Source organism: Trichechus manatus, unplaced genomic scaffold (assembly GCF_000243295.1).
Source record: "Trichechus manatus latirostris isolate Lorelei unplaced genomic scaffold, TriManLat1.0 scaffold00003, whole genome shotgun sequence".
Lineage (NCBI taxonomy): Eukaryota > Metazoa > Chordata > Mammalia > Sirenia > Trichechidae > Trichechus > Trichechus manatus.
The window spans coordinates 12,014,390-12,036,079 of NW_004443939.1; the positions used below are offsets into that span (position 1 = coordinate 12,014,390).

The 21,690-nt window shown below is 41.2% G+C and overlaps 2 protein-coding genes across 3 annotated transcripts in view; both read left to right on the top strand.

Moving 5' to 3' along the window:
- Positions 1-3,495: 3,495 nt before the first annotated feature.
- On the top strand, positions 3,496-19,262 carry LEPROT (leptin receptor overlapping transcript). The gene is made up of 4 exons (XM_004369027.2): positions 3,496-3,590; positions 8,012-8,087; positions 13,520-13,706; positions 15,912-19,262. The coding sequence occupies exons 1-4, from the start codon at positions 3,575-3,577 to the stop codon at positions 16,026-16,028; spliced, it is 396 nt and encodes a 131-aa protein (XP_004369084.1). The 5' UTR covers positions 3,496-3,574; the 3' UTR covers positions 16,029-19,262.
- The window catches only part of LEPR (leptin receptor), a 229,277-nt gene continuing 211,109 nt past the window's right edge, over positions 3,523-21,690 (top strand). For both annotated transcript variants that reach the window (XM_004369025.1, XM_004369026.2), the window contains exons 1-2: positions 3,523-3,590; positions 8,012-8,087. The gene's annotated coding sequence lies outside the window, so the exon portion shown is untranslated. The remainder of the gene's footprint in view (positions 3,591-8,011; positions 8,088-21,690) is intronic.

Genomic DNA, 21,690 nt, shown 5'->3' on the forward strand with positions numbered 1-21,690 from the left:
AAAAAAAAAAAAAACCAAACCCATGTCATCGAGTGAATTCCAACTCATAGCAACCCAATAGGACAGAGTAGAACTGCCCCATAGGGTTTCCAAGGAGCAGCTGGTGGATTCCAACCGCCTACCTTTTGGTTAGCAGCCATAGCTCTCAAACGCTGTGCCCCCAGGGCTCCTAAAGTAAGGCAAATAAGAACCAGAACCGTATGCACCTGTTCCAACTGACCTACTTATCTGCAAATTCATTTTAAAGACACAGGAACTGATTTCGTTCGCAACCCAGAGGCTGCCTGTAAAACCTAGCTCATAGTGCAAGAGAATGGAGTGCAAGGAGAGAACATAAAAGTTTATCCTAAGAAGTCTGATGTAGCCCAGGCAGTGTGATGGAGGTCATGGATCTTGTACATCCAAGTAACACACCAATAGCAAGTCCAGGATAGGGTTCAGTGCCTACGATTTGACTTTCTGTTTTTAGTGAAATGTGGAATGGATAAGTGGAAGAACAATTTTCCAGGGTAACATTTGACAAGAGGAAAGCAGATTCATGTTTAAAGCCTCTGGCAAGATAAAATCACTGTCTCTTTTATGTGTTTGGGAAACTGCAAAGGACATCTTGTCTGGGCAGGACACTTGTTGGAGACATACTGCCTATTTTCCTGATTCCAGACATCACCCTGGGACAAATATTTCATCTTTTTGTTTCTCACGGTCTTCCAGTAAGAAGCCTAAGGCACTCAAACCAAAACTGTGCCTCTGAGTGGTGTCAGTTTTTGCCAAATAATTTCCCCTTTGCCAGACTGGCCTCAGGCTGACCTGGAAGGCTCCAGATGACTTTGCAGAGACGCACTGGGTTGAGAATGGGAGGAGATATTAGGAGATTTAACTCCATAGAAAATCCTTACAAGGAGGAAAAGCGTTACTTCCTTGTGAGACTAGCTGAGCACTACAGTTAAGAGCTAAAAAGTACAGGCTTTCAGTGTTTGGCTGATATGCAGTGTTCCGCTGTGTGCTTTAACAGTATTAGAATATGATACTCAAAACAGGGAAACAGAAGCTCTTGATAATCTTGAATAGGTTGCAGGCTACAAAGGAAAAGAGTGCAGTGAAGTCCTGGATCTTTGGGGGTCTACAGTGAGCCAGGTATTAGCAACAAAATGTTTTTAGTAAGTGTACCATACCATTCATCTCTGATGAGAAATGGGAGGAGCTAGAAAAATAAATTCAGAGGTAATTAAACATTTTCTGAGACAATAAAATGCTCAATGTGTGGTTTTGAAGAAGTAAACCGAGTGGGGATCCTGAAAGGGGGCAGTGATGAGAATTTCTACTTCTCAGGTAGTCAAGAGAACCAGGATTCCCACAGACTCCTTTCTCTTTCAGTCTTGCTGACAACTGAGAAAAAGCAATAGAAAAGGGACCTCACAGTACTATGGAGTGCGTCCTCTGCTAGAATGAGGGGGAAAGTGGCCTGTAATCCAACCTCCTCCAAAGAGCTGTGTGAATCAGGCCAGTCCTACCCTTTCTGAGTCTCTTTCCACACGGTAAAAATAAGCAACATCTTGATAAACGGAGAAAACATTGTCAAGGATTTTATTTTACTTGGCTCCACAATCAATGCCCATGGAAGCTGCAGTCAAGAAATCAAACCATGTACTGCATTGGGCAAATCTGCTGCAAAAGACCTCTTTAAAGTGTTAAAAAGCAAAGATGTCACTTTGAGGAGTAGGGTGTGCCTGACTCAAGCCATGGTATTTTCAATTGCTTCATATGGACAATGAATGGGGAAGCTTGGTGGTGTAGTGGTTAAGAGCTATGGCTGCTAACCAAAAGGTTGGCAGTTCAAATCCACCACATGCTCCTTGGAAACCCTATGGGGCAGTTCTACTCTGTCTTATAGGGTCACGATGAGTCGGGTTTGGTTTTCTGGACGATGAATAAAGAAGACTGAAGAACTTTGAATTAAGCCTTTGAATTATGGTGTTGGCAAAGAATATTGACTATATCGTGGACTGCCAGAAGAACTAACAAATCTGTCTTGGAAGTACAGCCAGAATGCTTATTGGAAGCAAGGATGGTGAGAATCTCACATACTTTTGACATGTTATCAGGAGAGGCTAGTCCCTGGAGAAGGACATCGTGCTTGGTAAAGAAGAGGGTCAGCGACAAAGAGGAAGATCCTCAATAAGATGGATTGACACAGTGGCTACAACAATGGGCTCAAACAGCAACGATTGTGATGATGGCCAGGACCGGGCAGTGTTTTGTTCTGTTGTACATAGGGTCGCTAGGAGTTGCCACTGACTAGACGGCACCCAACAACAACAACTTCAGATTGTGTCCACCAAGAGAAAACTCTCCATTTCTGTGAAAGTACAAAATGACCCTATGTGACCTAAACTGGTCTGAGTTACCTGCAGACTTTGCGGCCCCTACGTATAAAAAGAAAAGCTATTTGTTTAAAGGTGCACGAAAGCCTAGGGCACAAACTGCTTACGAGGCTTTTGTCTCTACAAATACACCTGGGGATGAAAAAGGGGCTGTTGCCCCGAGGCCTAGCTCTCTGGTCCCCGCATGCCGACCTCTGCCAAAGCCACAGCTACGTAAACACTGATAGGCACACAAACGCGGGTTGGACTCAGAATCATAATGCTGGTGAGTGTATGAGCGTCCCTTCCTCCGTTAAGGATTGTAACTTTCCTCCTTCACTAGCCTCCTCCCTCTCCCCTCTTTGTTGATCTCCACTCCTGGGCTGGGTTTCCAGGCAGTGAGGACCCGTGGTGTTCGGCCCAGCTCCGGCCCAGCGGGCTCCGGCCGAGCGGGAGCATCTGGGCCTGAGGACACAGCGGTCGGGAGAAGCAGAGTTCCCAGCCGACTGACTTGAAGGGCGAACCGTGGGACGAGTTCGCAGATTACCAGCAGGGCTCAAGTCAAAGGGTTACACAAGGCGAACTCCAGTTCACGGTGCAGGCCCAGGAACGGATTCAGCCCGCCGGGAGCGGACGCTGGGAGCAGGGGCGGGGTCAGGATGAGAGGAAGCGGAGTTAGGAACAGAGAGGGGCGGGGCCATGCTGGGGGCGGAGTTCTAAACGGGGCGGGGCTGTGCGTGGCGTAGGGCAGGATTCTGCGTGTAAGGGGGCGGGGCCCTGCGTGCAGGTTTAGGATGTGCGTGCGTGGGGGTTATGCGTGGCCGAGACAGGATTTGTGTAGGGGGACGGGGCTGTGTGTGGCAGGGGCAGGATTCTCCGTGTAAGGAGGAGAAGAATTTTGTGTAGCGGATGGGGCTGTGCGTGGCGGGGGGCAGGATTCTGTGGGTAGGGGCAGGGCTATGCGTGGCAGGGGCAGGATTCTGTGTGGCGTAGGCGGGGATTTCCGTGGCGAACTAGGGTTCGAGCCTGTCAGCGACGGGACTCTGCGCGGCGGAGGCAGGATCGGAACCGGCGGGGACGGGGCTACGCATGGTGGAGGCGGGCTCTGGACCCAAGAAGGAGGAGTTCTGGACCGGCGGGGGCGGGGTTCTGTGTGGCTAAGGCCGGGGCCTTGGAAGTAGGCCGGAAGCAGCCGCGGCCGCAGCTCTGGAGACATGGCGGGCATTAAAGGTATATCCGCGGTCCCGGCCTGGTAGTTCTGCGGTGGGGTCGCTCCTCTGCTCCGGGCTGAGCCTGGAGCTGCGCCTTCGGCACGCCAGCGGGGAACAGCCACCCCGAGGCTCGCCACTCTTCCCGCTTCTGCGGGCGGGCAGGCGCCCGCCTGCTTCTCTTTACCCCTTGGGGTGCGAGTGGAGGGGAGTTTCGGGTGGAACGTCAACCCTTTTTTCTGTAAGACCACGCTCGCACCCGGCGTATTTCCGCGCCCTCCAGGCAGAGGCCTCACCGCGGAGTCTTGTCTCCCCGGGAGACCCGGGCTAGCCCTGGGAGCATCACCTCCCTGGCTGCTGCTCAGGACCTCGGAGCGCCCCTCCCCCTGCAGGCTGCTGAGTTTCTGAACAAGGTTTCCACTGCCCGGTTTGTCCTCCTAAAGCCTCTCCTGCGTTTTACTCCCTCTCAGCAGAATTTCCCATTTCTTACAGAGAAGCCTTTGGTTCCTTCTCCAGTTTTCTTTTCGCTGGGGAGCTTAATCCTCATGTTCCTAGTGGTTTTTTTCCATTGGGCAGAGTTGACTGCGGGCGGGTGTCAGAAGGCGCCCAGAAATGCTGTGTTTTTCTTAATTGTGGAGACGAGGAGCATTTTAGCACTGTTTTCTTCAGTGTTTTCTCCATTTATGGACAGACAAGAAAGTAGTGTTTGTGCAATACGTGTTTTTGGGTGGGACATTTGATTAAAAGGGGGTACCAAGAACACCTGTGGTGAAGTGGTTAAGCCCTCAGGCTGCTATTCAGAAAGGTTGGCAGTTTGAATCCACCAGTCGCTCCTTGGAAACTCTGTGGGGTAGTTCTGCTCTGTTCTGTAGGGTCACTATGAGTCAGAATCGCCTTGAGGGCACACAGTAACAACACCGTTTCCCTTAATCTGTGTGACTTGAGAGGAATGAGAGATAGCAGGGATGAGAGAGGTTATCAGAAATATTTTGGTAGGAAGTCCTTATGTTTCTAATCTTTTGAATAGAATAGCATAACTTGTTTCCATGTTGAAGTTCCTATCCTCCCCAAAATTTGTGCCAAAAGATCTTCTCTCCCTACTTGACCAATATCTGCTAAAAGCATATATACAGTATATGTGTGTGTGTATTCACTATGAAATTTATCTGAGAGTGTGAGCTGTTAGGAGCAGATACATTGTATCATTATTTCTGGCTGAGTTGTAAATTCACTGTCAGTTTAGTAAACATGGTTTACTTGGACTGTGTCCAGTGTGTACTATGTCGATTTGAAGCCAATGCAAAAAACAGATGACAAGTAGTATCTAAGTAATACATAGTGTTTAGTCATAACCAGAAACTTCCAAATAATAATGTTCAAATGTGAACAGGTTAGAACTTGTGACATAATAAAAAGTAAGATAAGAACTAGAAAAGGAATAAGGGGAGGGAGCATTTTGCAGTTAATTCCATTTAACTTTTATTGAGCGACTACTGTATGCCTGAGACTTAAGGTAAAAATATAAATGAGAAGTTATTGTGGGGTGCAGCTGGAAACAATTATATTATCGTATAAGTGTTTAAAGTATATTCAGGTACAGTGGGAACATGGATGGAATTACTTAACCCTGCTCCAGGGAAGAGAAGGACTGTGTTCACAGAAGAGGCATGCTTGAGTTGAATCAGAAAGGGCGAGTAAGTGTTTCACCTTATGCAGGAAAGCAGATACATTCAAGGTGGAGAGAACAACGTGACATGGGGTGGGGTGAGGGGAGTAGGCATGAAAGAGCACATTTCTTCATTTTAAGCTGCTTAGTAAGACTGTACTTAGGGGAAAAGTGGTGAGGGTTGAAGCTGGAAAGGCAGTCAGGAATTAGACCATGGTGAGCCTCAAGTGTCTGCGCAACTGGTAAAAGTGAAAGCAGCTACAAAGGTGTAACGCCAGATTGATAGATTTGAAAGATCACTGATATGGAAAGGATGGATTGGAAGAGTCACACTTGTAGGCAGGTAGATTCTTGTCATAGTCCAGGCATGAGATGAAGGCCTGCTCTAGGGCAATGGCAGAGGGTTTTAGAGAAGAGGGTGGATTTGAGTGATGTTTAGGAGATGGAGTCACCTGGACTTGGTGACTCACTGGTAGATGGAGTGCGGTGATAGTGTCCGTCTTTCAAGATAGGTCCTTCAAGGGGAAGAATAAATGGGGTTTGGGAGGGGAGGCAGTTTTACGCATGTTGAATTTGAGGTTCTTGTTGACTATAAGTTGGAATTCACTCTATGGCAGTGGATTTGGTTTTGTTTTGGTTGGCCCTCCAGGCAGAGAAGTCCAGATTAAAGTTGGACATGCAGACCTAGTTCTTAGGACCAACTCTGGGCTGCAACGTCAGATGTAGCAGGCCCTTACAGTAACGGTAGCTTTTGGTTGAATGCAATTTCCCAGCAAGAGTGTGTGGAATGAGAAGAGGGATAGAGTTGGATTCCTGGTCAACTCCAACTTTAAAAAGATGGCAGAGGATGACATTTCCGGGGTGAGGGGGACTTAAAAGAGTAAGAAGAACCAATAAGAGATATGGTTGAGAATCTTGAGAGACGAGTGTCATAGGATAGAAAGCTGTAGATTCTTAGCTTTGAGAGGTCTCATGAAAGAGGCATAGAGGAGTGGAATAGCGCTTACTAGGGAGGTCATCTTCTGTAATGAAATAATATGTGGAAAGTTACTTTCCTTCCACGTTGGTACATTTTTCTGTTAACAAGTGACATGTACTAATTGAAAAAGATATAAATTAAAACGGACAGTCCTTCTTTTTCCCCCAGTGTCTCCCCCAGTGAGAACCAGGTTAACATTTTGGTATGTATACTTCCAGATGTTTTTTAAAAAAGCACGTTGCCATCTTCCTAGAAAACAACCTCTCCAAATCTCCTCTTAGTCTCCCTGAATCTCCTCTTAAGTAAAATGAAACAATAAAAAATATTAATTAGTTTAATCAATGACTGATTTTGAATGTTGTGGATTTTTTTTTTTTTTCAGAAGAACGTTTGGCTAATTCAGTGTTCTATGCTTTTGATTCGTACTTCTATCAAAGAACATTGCTAAAATGAGCAGTATTTATTGAACACCTACTTTTTGCCAGGCACTTTACATAGATTATCTCATTTAATTTCCATAAACTCCCTAATAAGGTGGCACCATTTTTCTCATTTTACAGGTGAGAAATCAGGTTTAAAGAGGTTCAGTTTCTATCCAAGGTCATACAACCAAGTGGGGCAGAGTAAAGATTTAACTTAAACTGTGACTCAGAGCTCAAGGTTTTAAACAACGATGATAATCTGTCTCTCACTCAGCAGTGTGACAAGGGCAAATAGGTTCTACCCCCCAGAGCTTAGTGTCCAGCAGATGCAGGGCATAGATATCTTTATTCAGTGGATACTAGTTGGGAATAATTTTCTATGAAGCCATGAAAGTGATCTTAAAAAACTTGGAGTACTGTGGTTTTAGGGGGCAAAGGGACCAAAGGGTATATATTACAGGGAAGCAGTTTTGGACATAAGGAAGGAGGAAAGCTTTCAACATTTAGAAACAGTCAGAATGAAATGGCCTGCCTTAGGCTATAGTGAGTTTCTCTTCCCTGGAGACGTTCAGACTAGTTGGCTGGTTTATTTTGTGACAAATATAGAGGAAATTCATACCTTAGAGGTTTGGTATTTAGATGCTTGAGACTTTTCTCTACCTTATGATTTTAAAGTGGTGGGCATAGGCAGTCATTTGCTAGTCAAATGTAACATCAGCTAATGAAATAAATTACAATAGTTAAGAGCTACGGCTACTAACCAAAAGGTTGGCGGTTCAAATCAACCAGCTGCTTCTTGGAAACCCTGTGGGGCAGTTCTGCTCTGTCCTGTAGGCTCACTATAAGTTGGAATCAACTTGACAGCAAATGGGGATTTGCTTAAGTTTGAAATCTTTAACTTCTTTTTACTTAAAACTTTTTATTGAGATATGATTCACATAACATAAAACTAACCTCTTTAAAGCATTCAATTTGGTGGTTTTTAGTATATTCACAAGATTGTGCAGCCATCCAAAACCAGAAAACCAAACCATTTGCTGTTGAGTCAGTTCCGACTTATAGCAACCGCATAGGACAGAGTACAACTGCCCCATAAGGTTCCCAAGGCTGTCAGTCATTACGGAAGCAGACTGCCACATCTTTTTCCCATGGAGCTGCCGGTGGATTCAAAACACTGACCTTTCGGTTAGCAGCTGAGTGCTTTTAACCACTGTGCCACCAGAGCTCCATGGTACAACCATCACCAGTGTCTAATTCCAGAACATTTTCATCACCCTAAAAAGAAACTCTGTACCCATTAGTAGTCATTCTCCACCTAGATTCTGTCACCCACTGATCTGGGTTCAGCGTTTAACTCTTAATTTTATTTTTCACAGCTCTTGTGGCATTATCCTTCAGTGGAGCTATTGGGCTGACTTTTCTTATGCTGGGATGTGCCTTAGAGGATTATGGGTAAGTTACCATCTCAAAAAGAACTATTTTTCTTTTTGCGTCTTTGTCAGTATTTGTATGAGTGTTAGAGTTTGGTCAATTTAGCATGAAGCTCTAGCCAGTTGAGTTAGTAAAGCCCAGATTTTGAACACAGTCCCATGATAAGTCATTTGTCTTTGTGCAGAGGAAAGCTTTTTAAAATGGATTTATTCATTTAATAAACAATTTTTATTACTTATTCATTTCATAAAGCGGAGTGGCTGGTGGGTTTGAATTGCCAGCGCTTTGATTAGCAGTCGAATGCTTAATCACTGTGCCACCAAGGTTCCTTAAGAGGATTTTAGGCAGCTGGAAAGCTATATACTAAGGCTCAAAGACATGAGAGCGAATAGACTATTCAGGAAAGCACGTATGGTTCGTTGTGATAGAGCAGAAGGAGTGGCAGGAGAAGGGGTTGGCCAAGGATCAAGGATGTAGAGTCAATTCTTTTGGGCTCTGTATGCCCTGTAAAGGAGATTAGACTTTATTCTTCAGGCAGTAGGAGCTGTGGAAGAATATTGAGAATGGGTTTGACAGGACGCCTGGGGGGTTATGTTAAGATGGCCATTCTGGCCAAGATTAGATAGGAAAGTGCTTAGACTGCAGTCACGGAGGATAGTAAGTGAGTATTATCATAAACAAGCAAAATTTAGTGCCCTGGCAGTAGGAATGGAAAGAAAGAGGAGAGAGAGACAAAGAGAGGTGATAGAATCAACAGATTTTGTTAATAAATGTCAATGGTCAAGAAGTAGGGAGAGGTCCCAGAAGTCTCCCAGGTGACTTGCTAGAGCAGCTGGATAGAAGGTGAGGCCATTAACTGAGACCAGCTGGAGCTAGTTTTTATGATACTGATGAATTCAGATGTGTTGCCGCAGTCCTGGCCAACTACCACAGAAATTGTTTAGACACAAATATTAGCAATAAATTATATTTGTCCAGGACTCTCACAGATAATACTTTATTCTAGCTTTAGAGATGTAAGTTCGTATTATCCTCATTTCTGTCTAGGAAACCAAAACCCAGAGTTAAGATTTACCTAAATTATAGGCAGTAAGTGTCAGAGATGGGAATGAAACTCATGTCTTCTGACTCCCTTGACTAGAGATTTTTCCATTCCAACTGACTCCAAACTCAGGTATTTAGATTCTCAGTGATACACTATATCTCTCTAAGGTAAGAAAATGACCCTTTTATTGCTACTAAAAAGAAATTCATTTTATATCTTAATTATGGTGACCCAGGATTATCATCTACATCAGTGATTGGGAAACTAGGGCCTATAGGCCTAATACTGCCCCCAGTCTCTTTTTGTAATTAAAATTTTGTTGGAAAACAGCCACGCTCATTTGTTTACATATGTCTATGGCCTAGGAAACCCTATGGGCAGTTCTACTGTGTCATGGAACCCTGGTGGTTCATTGGTTAAGAGCTTGGCTGCTAACCAAAAGATCAGCAGTTCAAATCCACCAGTTAACTCCTCGGAAACCCTATGAGGCAGTTCTACTCTGTCCTATAGGGTGGCTGTGAGTCGGAATTGACTCGACAGCAACAGGTTTGGTTTTGGTTTGGTTCTCTGTCATGCCACCACTCATCCGTCAGTTTGTCATACTGTGCTGGCTTACGTGTTGCTGTGATGCTGAAAGCTGTGCCACTGGTATTTCAAATACCAGCAGGATCAGCCATGGTGGAAAAGTTTCAGCGGAGCTTCCAGACTAAGACAGACTAGGAATAAGGACCTGGCAGTCTACTTATGAAAAATTAGCCGGTGAAAACCTTATAAATAGCAGCAGAACATTGTCTGATACAGTGTCGGAAGATGAGCCCCTCAGGTTGGAAGGTGCTCAAAGTATGACTGGTGAAGAGCTGCCTCCTCAAAGTATAGTTGACTTTAATAATGTGGATGGAGTAAAGCTTTCGGGACCTTCATTTGCTAATGTGACACGAATCAAAATGAGAAGAAACAACTGCAAACATCCGTTAGCAGTCGGAACGTGGAATGTACAAAGTATGAATCTAAGAAAATTGGACGTTGTCAAAAATGAAATGGAGCGCCTGAAGATCGATATCCTAGGCAATAATGAGCTGAAATGGACTAGTCTTGGCCATTTTGAATTGGACAGTCATATGTTCTCCTGTGCCAGAATTCAGAAATGGTTGCAGCAGTACATTGACAGGGACCTGCCAGAAATTCAAGCCTGATTCAGAAGAGAATATGAAATGAGGGCTATCACTGTTAATGTCAGATGGATCTTGGCTAAAAGCAGAGAATACCAGAAAGATGTTTACCTGTGTTTTATTGGCTATGCAAAGGTATTTAACTGTGTGGATCATGACAAATTATGGATAACATTGCAAAGAATGAGAATTCCAGAACACTTAACTGTGCTTATGGAGGAACTTGTATATAGATCAAGAGGTAGTCCTTCAAACAGAACAAGGGGATACTGTGTGGTTTAAGATCAGGAAAGGTGTGTGCCAGGGTTGTATCCTTTCACCATACTTATTTAATCTGTATACTGAGCAAATAATCTGAGAAGCTGGACTATGTGAAGAAGAATGTGGCATCAGGATTGGAGGAAGATGAGTTAACCTGTGATGTGCAGATGATACAACCTTGCTTGTGAAAGTGAAGAGGACTTGAAGCACTTCCTGAAGAAGATCAAAGACCATAGCCTTCAGTATGGATTGCACCTCAACAAAGAAAACAAAACTCCTCACAACTGGACTAATAAGCAACATCATGATAAACAGAGAAAATATTGAAGTTGTCAAGGATTTCATTTTACTTGAATCTACAGTCAACACCCATGGAAGCAGCAGTAAGAAATCAAATTATTACACTGGACAAAAGATCTCTTTAAAGTGTTGAAAAGCAAATATGTCACTTTGAGAACTAAGGTGTGCCTGACCCAAGCCGGGGTATTTTCATTCACTTCATATGCATGAGAAAACTAGACAATGAATAAGGAAGACCGAAGAAGAATCGACGCATTTGGATTATGGTGTTGGCGAAGAATATTGAATATACCATGGACTGCCAGAAGAACAAACAGATCTGTCTTGGAAAAAGTATGGCCAGAATGCTCCTTAGAAGTGAAGATGGCAAGACTTTGTCTCAGGTACTTTGGACATATTATCAGGAGGGACCAGTCCCTGGAGAAGGACATCATGTTTGGTAAAGTAGAGGGTCAGCGAAAAAGAGGAAGACCTTCAATGTGATGGATTGCCACAGTGACTGCAACAGTGGGTTCAAACATAACAACAATTGTGAGATTGGCACAGGACCGGGCATTGTTCCATTCTGTTGTATATGGGGTCACTGTAAGTCAGAACTGACTGGACAGCACCTAATAACAACAACAGCACTCTGTCATATAGGGTCATTATGAGTCGGTATCGACTCGACGGCACACAACAACAACATGGCTGTTTTGGGGCTACAATGGCAGAGTTGAATAGCTAAGATGGAAACCATGTAGTTTGTAAAACCTAAAATATTTATTACCTGGCCCTTTTACAGAAAAAGTTTTCAAACCCTCGACTTACATATTTACCGAATATTTAATATTCCTCTAGTTTAAAATTAGGAATCCAAACTCAGTACTTCCACCCTGAGTCCTCTTGATGAAGGGCACTTTTCTGCTTGCTCTTTGGCTGCCATCCTGCCCACCTACATCTGTGGCTGAAATGGGCTGCTTTCATCACATCACCACCACTCCTGCTCAGAGTGCCTGGCTGTCTGTGTGGATCTCTGTTATCACAGTATTGTGGTGATTGTATTATCGTGGTATGTGTGCATACACACACACACACACACACACACACACACACACACACGTACACATGTATATATAAATGAGTAGTGACTAAGCTTTTTTTTTCCCTCAAAAAATAAAGCGTAATAAATGCGTAGCTGATGGAGAAAGAGATGATAGATTATTTTTGAAGTATTTATAGAGCAAAGATAACCGGGAACCAGATGACAGTTTTTAATAAATACAAAACGTTGGATTTTGAAAGAAAACATTTTTTGTTTTGTGTTACATTATTCTTTTGGTCATTAATAAAGATTAGAGTGTATCTATAAAGTTTTTATTAGTGAGCATATCAGTTTAGCATACCTTCCATACTTAAAGCGCAGTGGTTAAGCACTTGGCTGCTAACCGAAAGGTTGACGGTTCAAACCCACCCAGAGGATCCACGGGAAAAAGACCTAGCAATTGCTCCCATAAAGATTACAAGCTAGAAAACCCTACAGAGCAATTCTGCTCTGTCACATGGGATCGCTATGAGTCGAAAATCAACCCAACAGCACCTAACAATATACTTAAAATCCATTTATTATTCATTCAACAGTTATTAATGGAGCATCTCATTATAGTCACTGGAGATAAATGGTGATTCACCAAGACAGATCAGATCCTTGTTCTCATAAACAAGAAAATACCAGGAGTAAGTACTGTGCCAAAAGTTAAAAGAGGGTGATATGCTAAGAGTGACTCGGGAGTACTTTAGAATGGATGGTCAGGGAAAGCCACTTTTAGGGGGGACGTCTCAGTTTAGATTTGCATGATAAGAAGGATCCAACCAGTGGAGCATCAGGGGAAGAGCACTGCAGGCAGAGGGCACAGCTAGTGCAAAGGCCCCAAGGCAGCAATGAGCTTGCATTGTTTAAGGAACAGGAAGAAGGCTGGTGTGGCCACAAGGAAGATGGGAAGATGATACCAGATGAATGAGAGAAATAAACAATACCAGATCATATAAGGCTTTGTAGGCCAGGGCAAGGAGTTTGGGTTTTATTCTAAGTGTGATAGGATGCCATGGGAAGGTTTCAAGCTTGCGCTTACTGAAAAGATCTTCATTGAGTTAGCATGTGCAAGCCGCTGTAGTATATTCTGTAGCAAAAGCAAACACAACTGAGACAAGATTCTGCCCTTAAGGTAATTACAGCTTAGTAATACAAAAAACAAGGAATCCTGGTGGCTCAATGGTGAGTGCTCATCTGCTGACTGAAAGCTTGGCGGTTCGAACCCACCTAGCAACTCTGTGGGAGAAAGACCTGGCGATCTGCTTCCATAAAGATTACAGCCTAGAAAACCCTATGGTAAGTTCTACTGTGTCATATAGGGTCATTATGAATCGAAATCAACTCAATGGCTCTTAACAGCAATACAGAGAACAATAAAGTGTATTAATTATGCATTGTCCAGTTGTTTCTGTACACAATATGAACTACCTACATATCAATGAACCAGTAATTTTTAAATCATCAGTACTTAGATAGTCATAGTAAAGCTCATCTGATGTACGAATATTAACAATTGAACAAGTAAGTTTTTGTTATATTTTAAAAACAATAGCATGTCTTTCGTTTAACTTTTCTTTTTGTGTTTTTTTCTGGGTCCATCTGACAGCGTGTACTGGCCCTTGTTCGTCCTGATATTTCACGCCATCTCCCCCATCCCCCACTTTATTGCCAAAAGAGCAACATATGACTCTGATGCAACAAGTAGTGCCTGTCGGGAACTGGCGTATTTCTTCACTACTGGAATTGTTGTTTCTGCCTTTGGATTTCCTGTTATTCTTGCTCGTGTGGCTGTGGTAAGTTTTATTTTCTGTTGTTTGGCCAGATTGTCACTGAGTTTACTTCAAAGACCTGTGTCTGAGTCCTCAGTTTCATTTTCATTGCTTATACTTCATATTCAAAACCAGACGTCTTTTTAGTTTCTCTGTTTCTCCTTTTCACATCTATCGATATCATGGCCGCGTTTTTAGAGTGTGTTCTTTGTTTCTCTTATAGCCTTTAGCCAGACCATGCCCTTTCTTGTGTTTTCTACTTGAAGCTGTTCTCCTAGAATTCTTCTTATATCCCTGCTTCCTAAATCTTACGGCAATCCACAGAGACTACAATAGTAATATATTTCTAGTTATAAAGTTAAGATCATAATCAAATTCTTCTCCTGCAAATAGGATCATGTACTCAATTCTCAAGTCAATAATATGCACATATTGAAGGACAACTGTGTAGGGACTAGAAGATACAGTGAATAAGATGACATCCTTTTAGATCCAGTGTAGAAATTTTCTTTTCATCTCCAAAAAGCACATTGTGGGTTTAATTTATTCAGTCCTTTGATGCTTACTCTCTCTCCTACTGTTTGCTTTTATTTCTCCCCTTCCAGACGACATTCTGTTTCAATTTTGTGAAACTTGTTGGGGTGTTGAGTATCAGATATGCACAAGTCTTGCTTATTCATTCAGTAAATATTTTTGTATTATCTGCTATTTGTATAACCCCATGAATAAGAGCATAGGAACTAGCACGATGGTTAAGTATGGGCAGTCCCTGCATTACGAACAAGTTCCATTTCTGTCTTTAAGTTGAATTTATACGTAAATGGGGACAGTTAGGTACAGTTCGTATCTAACATCAGTCAGATGTTCGTCTTAGTATATGATACACCTTTCTATGCATAAAAAACATTAAAAATACACTTCAAGTTACATTAAAACATCTTTAACATAATAACACAGTATAATGTTTTGATGTGGGTCACAAAGTAGCGCCTGTTTGTTATTACAAACCATTGTATGTACCTCGAATTTTTAATATATTAGGCTTTATGGGGGTTGGTTTGTAACTTCGTAAGTCAGATGTAACCAGAGACTGCCTGTATACTATAAATGTACTATTGTATGATAATTGAAATACGATCAGAATAAGATAGGAGCACCAAGAGGAGAAAAATTCCAACTGGCATTTGATATGGGGCTCTTAGGATAAATAGGGTTTTGACTTATGTAGGGAAGGCTGTTATAAGCAATGGCACCCAAGTGTGAAAATGCAATTTATAGAATAAAGAGCAATCCAACATATTAATGACGGTAGAATAATTTGGGAGAGGATAGAGAGAATGGTTGCACAACTTGAAGAATGTACTCAATGTCACTGAATGACACATGTAGAAATTTTTGAATTGGTGTATGTTTTGTTGTGTATATTTTCACCACAATTTAAAAAAAAAAAAAGCAGTCCAGTATGATGCAGCAAAAAGGGAGTACTTGAGATTGAGGCTGGAAAAGTTGGTAAAGCCTGATTGGGAACAGTTTTGAACTTGATATAGATAATGAAGAAACATTGAATGTTATTGATGAAAAGATTGTCATGACCTTTTTCTTGTGTGCTGTAGCCAGCACTGTTAAGTTGTGCTGTAAATACTCTGTTTTTCAGTACTGCATCGTGTTTTGTGAAGAAACTTTCGCTGGTGTTTCTATTGGTTAAATAAAAACAAACAATGCCCACTAGAGGGTGCTCTCACCTCCAACTAGGCCTCTGAAAAATCAATCTGCCAAGCTGAAAGCTGCTTTCATTTGTATGCAGATTATTGTTTAAAGTCTTTTCCTGCCTAGAAAAGAAACAAACAAACCCATAACTCTTCAATTTCTATTTGCCACAAAAGGAGGCAATTCGTGCAGAACTTTTAGTACCCAATATTGTCATTGGACCATTCATAATCTTGCTACAAGTAGTTTACTTAAGGCAGTCATTATCTACTGAAAACAAGTAGAAAAATTTGTTTAATGGGGAACATGTTATGGATGGTACTAGACTTAATTAATAACCATCATGGAAGTAATTAGACTAATTACTGAATAGTTCTATGTATCCTGCCTATTACATTATTAAGCCTTTTAGCAGCTTTATGTAATATTTCACTGGATGTTTCTAATGCAGAAAATAACATATTTGCAGCTAGCATAATAAGAAGACAGTAAAGAGTTAACCCTTGTTTTCTTGTGTTTCAGATCAAATGGGGAGCTTGTGGCCTTGTGCTGGCAGGCAATGCAGTCATTTTCCTTACGATTCAAGGCTTTTTCCTTGTATTTGGAAGAGGAGATGATTTTAGCTGGGAGCAGTGGTAGCACTTTTTCTGATACAATGCACTGAATTTCTTAGAATTCATACTCTATGTATATGTCTACACATGTGGCATCTTACTATGAAATTTAATATGCTGTTTTCTGATACTTTATATCATCTCTGAAAGGAGTGGCTGTTTTCACAGAGCAGGGAGGGACAGAGTAACCAGAGAGGGTGCTGGTGAAGTGCAGGGGAGAGAGGAGGAGCTGGAACCTGTCCCTGCGTCTAGCCGAAGAGGAAAGAATAGATACGTAATATTTTGTGATTTCCCTGTATAATCCAGCACTTTTCCCTAGCTCCCTGCCTGTACCACCCCACCCCCATTCCCCACAAGTTCTGATGTACTCTTCTTAATGACTCTGGCTTCTCCTTCCTATGGAGACACGGGAGCCACGTAAGCAAGCAGAGGGTGAACTGCTTCATTTTTTCTACATGTTCCTGTACTCATTGTCTTTCAAGTCCTGTAGGACTTTAATTTTTTATAACTTTATGCCACCTTTAAATGAATCATTGGGAATACATTTCGTGTTGAACCCTGTAATCACAGTTTTTCTTGTCAACTAATTTTTTGTCCAAGACCTATTGAGGAAAGAAAATATGGGAATTAGAACAACATGATCAAAACAATCAGTGATTTTTAAACATAGTCAATGTATGACAACTGATGTACATGCAAAACACTTAAACCTTGAGGTTGCAGTCTGAGTAATTATTTAGCTCAGCCTTCATATTCTGGTATGATGCTGGGGCTAGGAAAAGATAAATGTAATACTTAAAAGGTAACATGTAAAGTTATTTTTTTGTCCTCCTGCATGATTGTATGTTTTTAGTGTCCTGTGTATGTATAGAATTGTTTTTGTTATTTCCAGTATTTATAGTAGAAAAATAATATACTTTATGATTTTTAACCTTCATTTTTAATAACACTGACATTTATTGTATTGTAATAAATTTCACTTTTAACACAGATGAAAGGTTTAATTTTAGAAGTCTTTATTCTGATGTATTCTTGCTTAAAAAAATAACAATGAGAATTTCTTGGTATTTTGAAATGGGCAGTTTTGAGCAATATTCCGTCCTGCAACAGAATAATAGCAATTAACTTTCAAGATAGCATTTTGAATGTCTGTATTGGCTTGTAATGGCTTTTCCCTGCCCTAAGATGGCAACAGTGATTAATTTATATTACCTTTTGTAAAAGTGTCCTTGTTGCTTATACATATTTCGAATAGCCAAGGTAGCCTTAATGTATAGCCTTAAAGCAATATCTCTTGTTGAGTTTGCAGAATGATACAAAGTCCTTGCATATAAAATATTTGTAGCTATTCCCTAGTAATGGAATTGCTTATTGAAGTGATAGATTATTGGATATGCTGTGTGTCTGCAAAGAGACATTTATTCAGCAGTGTCTAAGTATCATTTAAGTAATAAATGCCGGTAGGAAAGTACTGCTATATTTTCATCTTGGTGACATAAATGTTAGGCGCTTTTTTTTTTTTTTATGGTTCATTTTTACTATATATCTTAGAATATATTCTGGAGATTCAAAGCATATTGATTACATTGTAAAACTTAAAGAATCACTTAAAGAATTGCGCCCAGGTAGATAATCTCCACTTTATGAAGGGATTGTCTGTCATGTTTTCAGACCACTGGCAGACTTTGAAACACTTTTTCCCACAGAAACACTATTGTGAGTTGGCGAATGAGTTCCCAGGCAGCTTCTAGAGCAGGCTAAACCCTCATGTAGCTGACCTATACTGCTCAAGATACCTGCCTGAGTTTTGGGTCGTGGGAACAAGGTAGTGTGAACATTTTGGAGATAGAAGAAAGCAAGTTTCCACTTCTTTTCCTAAGAACAAGGTCTTTGATGCCTTTGCACTTCAATTTTTGCATCCCCTTCCACTTTCTAAGGAATGGTTTCTAAGGTTGGTGCAAACAGTTAACCATGTGGCTGCTAACCAAAAGGTTGGAGGTTCGTGTCCACCCAGAGGAACCTCAGAAGAAAGTCCTGGCAATCTACTTCCAAAAAATCATCCATTGTAAACCCTATGGAAAAGAGTTCTGCTCTGATACACATGGGGTCGTCATGAGTCAGAATCGACTCCATGGCAACTGGTCCACTTCCTAATGCCCTAGTTCATGTGTCCTTGGGGTCTGTGTACACTCCTGCAAGTTTTGCTCTCCTCCTTTTCCAGCTGAGGCCTCCCTCCTAGCCTGCCTCACCGACAGGTTTTTCATATTCTGAATTTTTTCTACTCCCACCAGTCAGTTTTTCTTAGTACAGCTGATATGGTGTTAAGAAGAAAGTAATCTTATTAAACTCCTTCCCAGGAAAGAATGAATGACTTGTGATCATCTTACCCACATCTGAAACTTTTTATTGACCACCTGCCGTGTGCAGTTAGCATAGAGTGCTACAGCTGCATTTTTATGAGAATGCGTCAACTCAGATGACTCTCTCATTCATAGAAGTACGGCAGTGTTTCAAAGTGAAGTGAAAAAACATTCCATTCGTTTATAGAAGGAAGTTAACATGTTGGGATCACATCTCAACTTCCTCAGGGTGAGTTCTAAGCTGGTCCTGTTTTTTCACAGTTGTTTCTTTTCTTCCGTTTATGAACTTACAGACTTTTCTTACAATCCTTAGAACATTTTTACCCCTGAGATACCTCCGTGATGAAGACTCTTCTATGGGCTGAAATGTTTCATTATGTTAATCACTTTCCTTATGCTCTCAGGGGAATGCTCAGGAGATGGTATAAAAATGTGCCTTTTCAAAGATGGCAAAATTCTGATTTTATACCATATTATAATCAAAATGTTCATGAGGACACTAGCATTTTTTGAGCATTGTAATTAATTCACAACTGGGAAATATTTCTGTAGTTGAATATAAGTTATATGTTTTAATTCTCCTTTTCCCATTCTGCCTCATGAAGTACATTATTTTCAAAAATCCAAGTGTATATAGCTCATAGTTTATGAATTAGAGTCTGTGTGTGGGTGTGTACTTTCTAATGACCATGCTGCTGGAGTAGAGCAGTGATAACGTGTAACTCCAAACCTGATAAGAAAGACCCCCAAGATTGCTTTAGAGTGCATTATGTATGTGTGACGAGGATGATGACTTTCTAATAAAACTTGTCATTTATGGTTTAACAAAGGTTTGTATGTACATTATTAAACTGAAAACATATGTATTTTATTTTGGAATGCGTTATATTAGAAAGGAAGCCAGCAGATTTATCTCCCCAGTGTTTTTATTTAAATAATGTCATTTAATTTGACCGTTTTTGAGCCTGATACCGTAATTGAAGAGAGGCAGCCCAGGAATGTTGTGTTGACTGGGAAGAATCCAGTCCCAGTTAAAACATTGCTGTGGCTAGCACTCGCCTGCCCGGGGGGTGGGGTGGGGTAGAGGGCAGGGTGTGGGGGGGTGGTTAATCAAGAATTTGCTGTATTTAAAAAAAGAGAATAAACCTGACACTTAAAAAAAGTGCTATATTGAGTCTTGCACAACTCGATGGTGCCCGACTACCACCACTGACTACTCTGACAGGGATCACAACAGAGGGTCCCGGACAGAGCTGGAGAAAAATGTAGACCAAAATTCAAATTCACAAAAAAAGACCAGACTTACTGGTCTGACAGAGACTGGAGAAACCCCGAGAGTATGGCCCCTTGACACTCTTTTAGCTTGGTACTGAAGTCACTCTTGAGGTTCACCGTTCAGCCAAAGATTAGACAGGCCTATAAAACAATAATACATGTAGCTCAACCACGTATATGAGACTAATTGGGCACACCAGCCCAGGAGCAAGGACGAGAAGGCAGGAGAGGACAGGAAAACTGGACGAGTGGAAATGGAAATGGGGAACCCAAGGTCAAGAAGGGGAGGGTGCTGACATGTCACGGGGTTGGCAACCAGTGTCACAAAACAATATGTGTATTAATTGTTTAGTGAGAAACTAATTTGCTCTGTAAACCTTCGCCTAAAGCACACACACACAAAAAAGCGCTATACGTATTCTGAAGCATCTTCTTGTACACTAGATAAAAGAATGCACTCAGGTAAATTACTATTTAAGGGATAATTTGTTCTGCTTATGCATGAAACGTTTGGGGAAGATCCAATGTTCTACAGATGGATTTAGACAACTGGATTATAAAGAGAAACTGAGCTAGTTATTTCTTTGTGTTGCCCTCTAAGTGTAGAGTTAGATTTTTGATGGAAATATCAAGATACCTGCATAGCTGTAAGGTGTTAGAAGAAAACCGTTCCCAACCAAACTTCTTGTCCAAGGTTTGGGCTCATGAGTGTTCTTTTAGAAAGCATGCCGAATGCACCAAGACACCTGATCCTGGGCTGAGAATGGACGTGTCTGGGGAAAGCATACAACTGATATTTAAACATAGCATCTTTGGTTTTGAGATTTTTATTATACTTTTTTTTGTTAGCCAAATGTGAATGAAAAGGTCTTCTCAGTAATTATAATTGGGAAGTTATTTTCTTCCCTGTGTTGCTTCCTACAGTGGCTCTTAAACATTTCTTTTAAAATTATCAGTCAAGTTTTATCCTCTTTTTTTTTTTTTTTTTTGCAGAATTAGAAGACAAATATCTGTTAAAAAAAAAAATTCAAGTAGGTTAAGAATTTAAATTTCAAGACTTTCCCACATTCCTTTAAATTTAACTTTGTAGAAAATAAGTTTCAATTCCTTTTAATTTCCAAGTAGTTACCAGACATAATGCAAATTTAATAGACGACCGTTTTAAAATAATTGTCTTCAATACTGGGCATGTAGGCAAAGTGGTCTTAACCTTAAAATTGCTCATTTGGAGAACATACTTGAAGACTTTGTACATTATATCTCTTCACTGTTGATTATGTATTTATCAAAATTGGATAATTATAGCTGTTTTACACACTTCCAAATTAATCATCAAATCAGTTGCCATCGAGTTGATTTTGACTCATGGCAGCCCTATGTGTATCAGAGTAGAGCTGTGCTCACAGTTTTCAGTGGCTGATTTTTCACTGGTTAGATCACCCAGCCTTTCCTTCCAGGTGCCTCTGGGTGGACTCGAACCTCAAACCTTTCAGTCAGTAGCTGATTGTTGTAACCATTTGTACCACCCAGGGACTCCTAATTACTCTTGTTGTTAGCTGCCTTGGAATTGGCCCCAGACTGATGGCAATGCCATGCACAATGGAATTGGACTGTTGTGATCCATAGAGTTTTCTTAATATTTAAACTTGTATTTATTTTTCTCCTCATAATAATAATAAAACCATCAGTTCAATTTTAGCTGGATAATTATTTCTATTAGTTTTTTTAAAGCATGGATGCACCAGCGCTTCTACATCAACGTTTTCACGTGCTTAGCCATTGAGACACGAATTATATCACCATATTCTGTAAAGGTTCATGATTCATATGGTGCCACCCCACCCCACAACTCTATGTTTGTCTCCCTAACAAATCCAGAATTCATCAGCACTTCCAGCTATCACGGCTGCAGCCTTGAAATTTGTGGTCCCTTGACATTGCTTTTGCTAAAATCCACTTACCGCTGATGGAAATGAGTCAGATGAGTTAGATGAGCTGTAAACACAGGTTTTAATCTATTGCTTGATTTATTAAAGATGCCAAAGTTAGTAT

What these genes read in the sequence shown, in the direction of transcription:
- LEPROT (XM_004369027.2), top strand. An exon ending in TGTGCCTTAGAGGATTATGG is followed by an intron (nt 8,088 to 13,519) that starts GTAAGTTACCAT and finishes TCCATCTGACAG; the next exon opens with CGTGTACTGGCCCTTGTTCG. An exon ending in TTCTTGCTCGTGTGGCTGTG is followed by an intron (nt 13,707 to 15,911) that starts GTAAGTTTTATT and finishes CTTGTGTTTCAG; the next exon opens with ATCAAATGGGGAGCTTGTGG.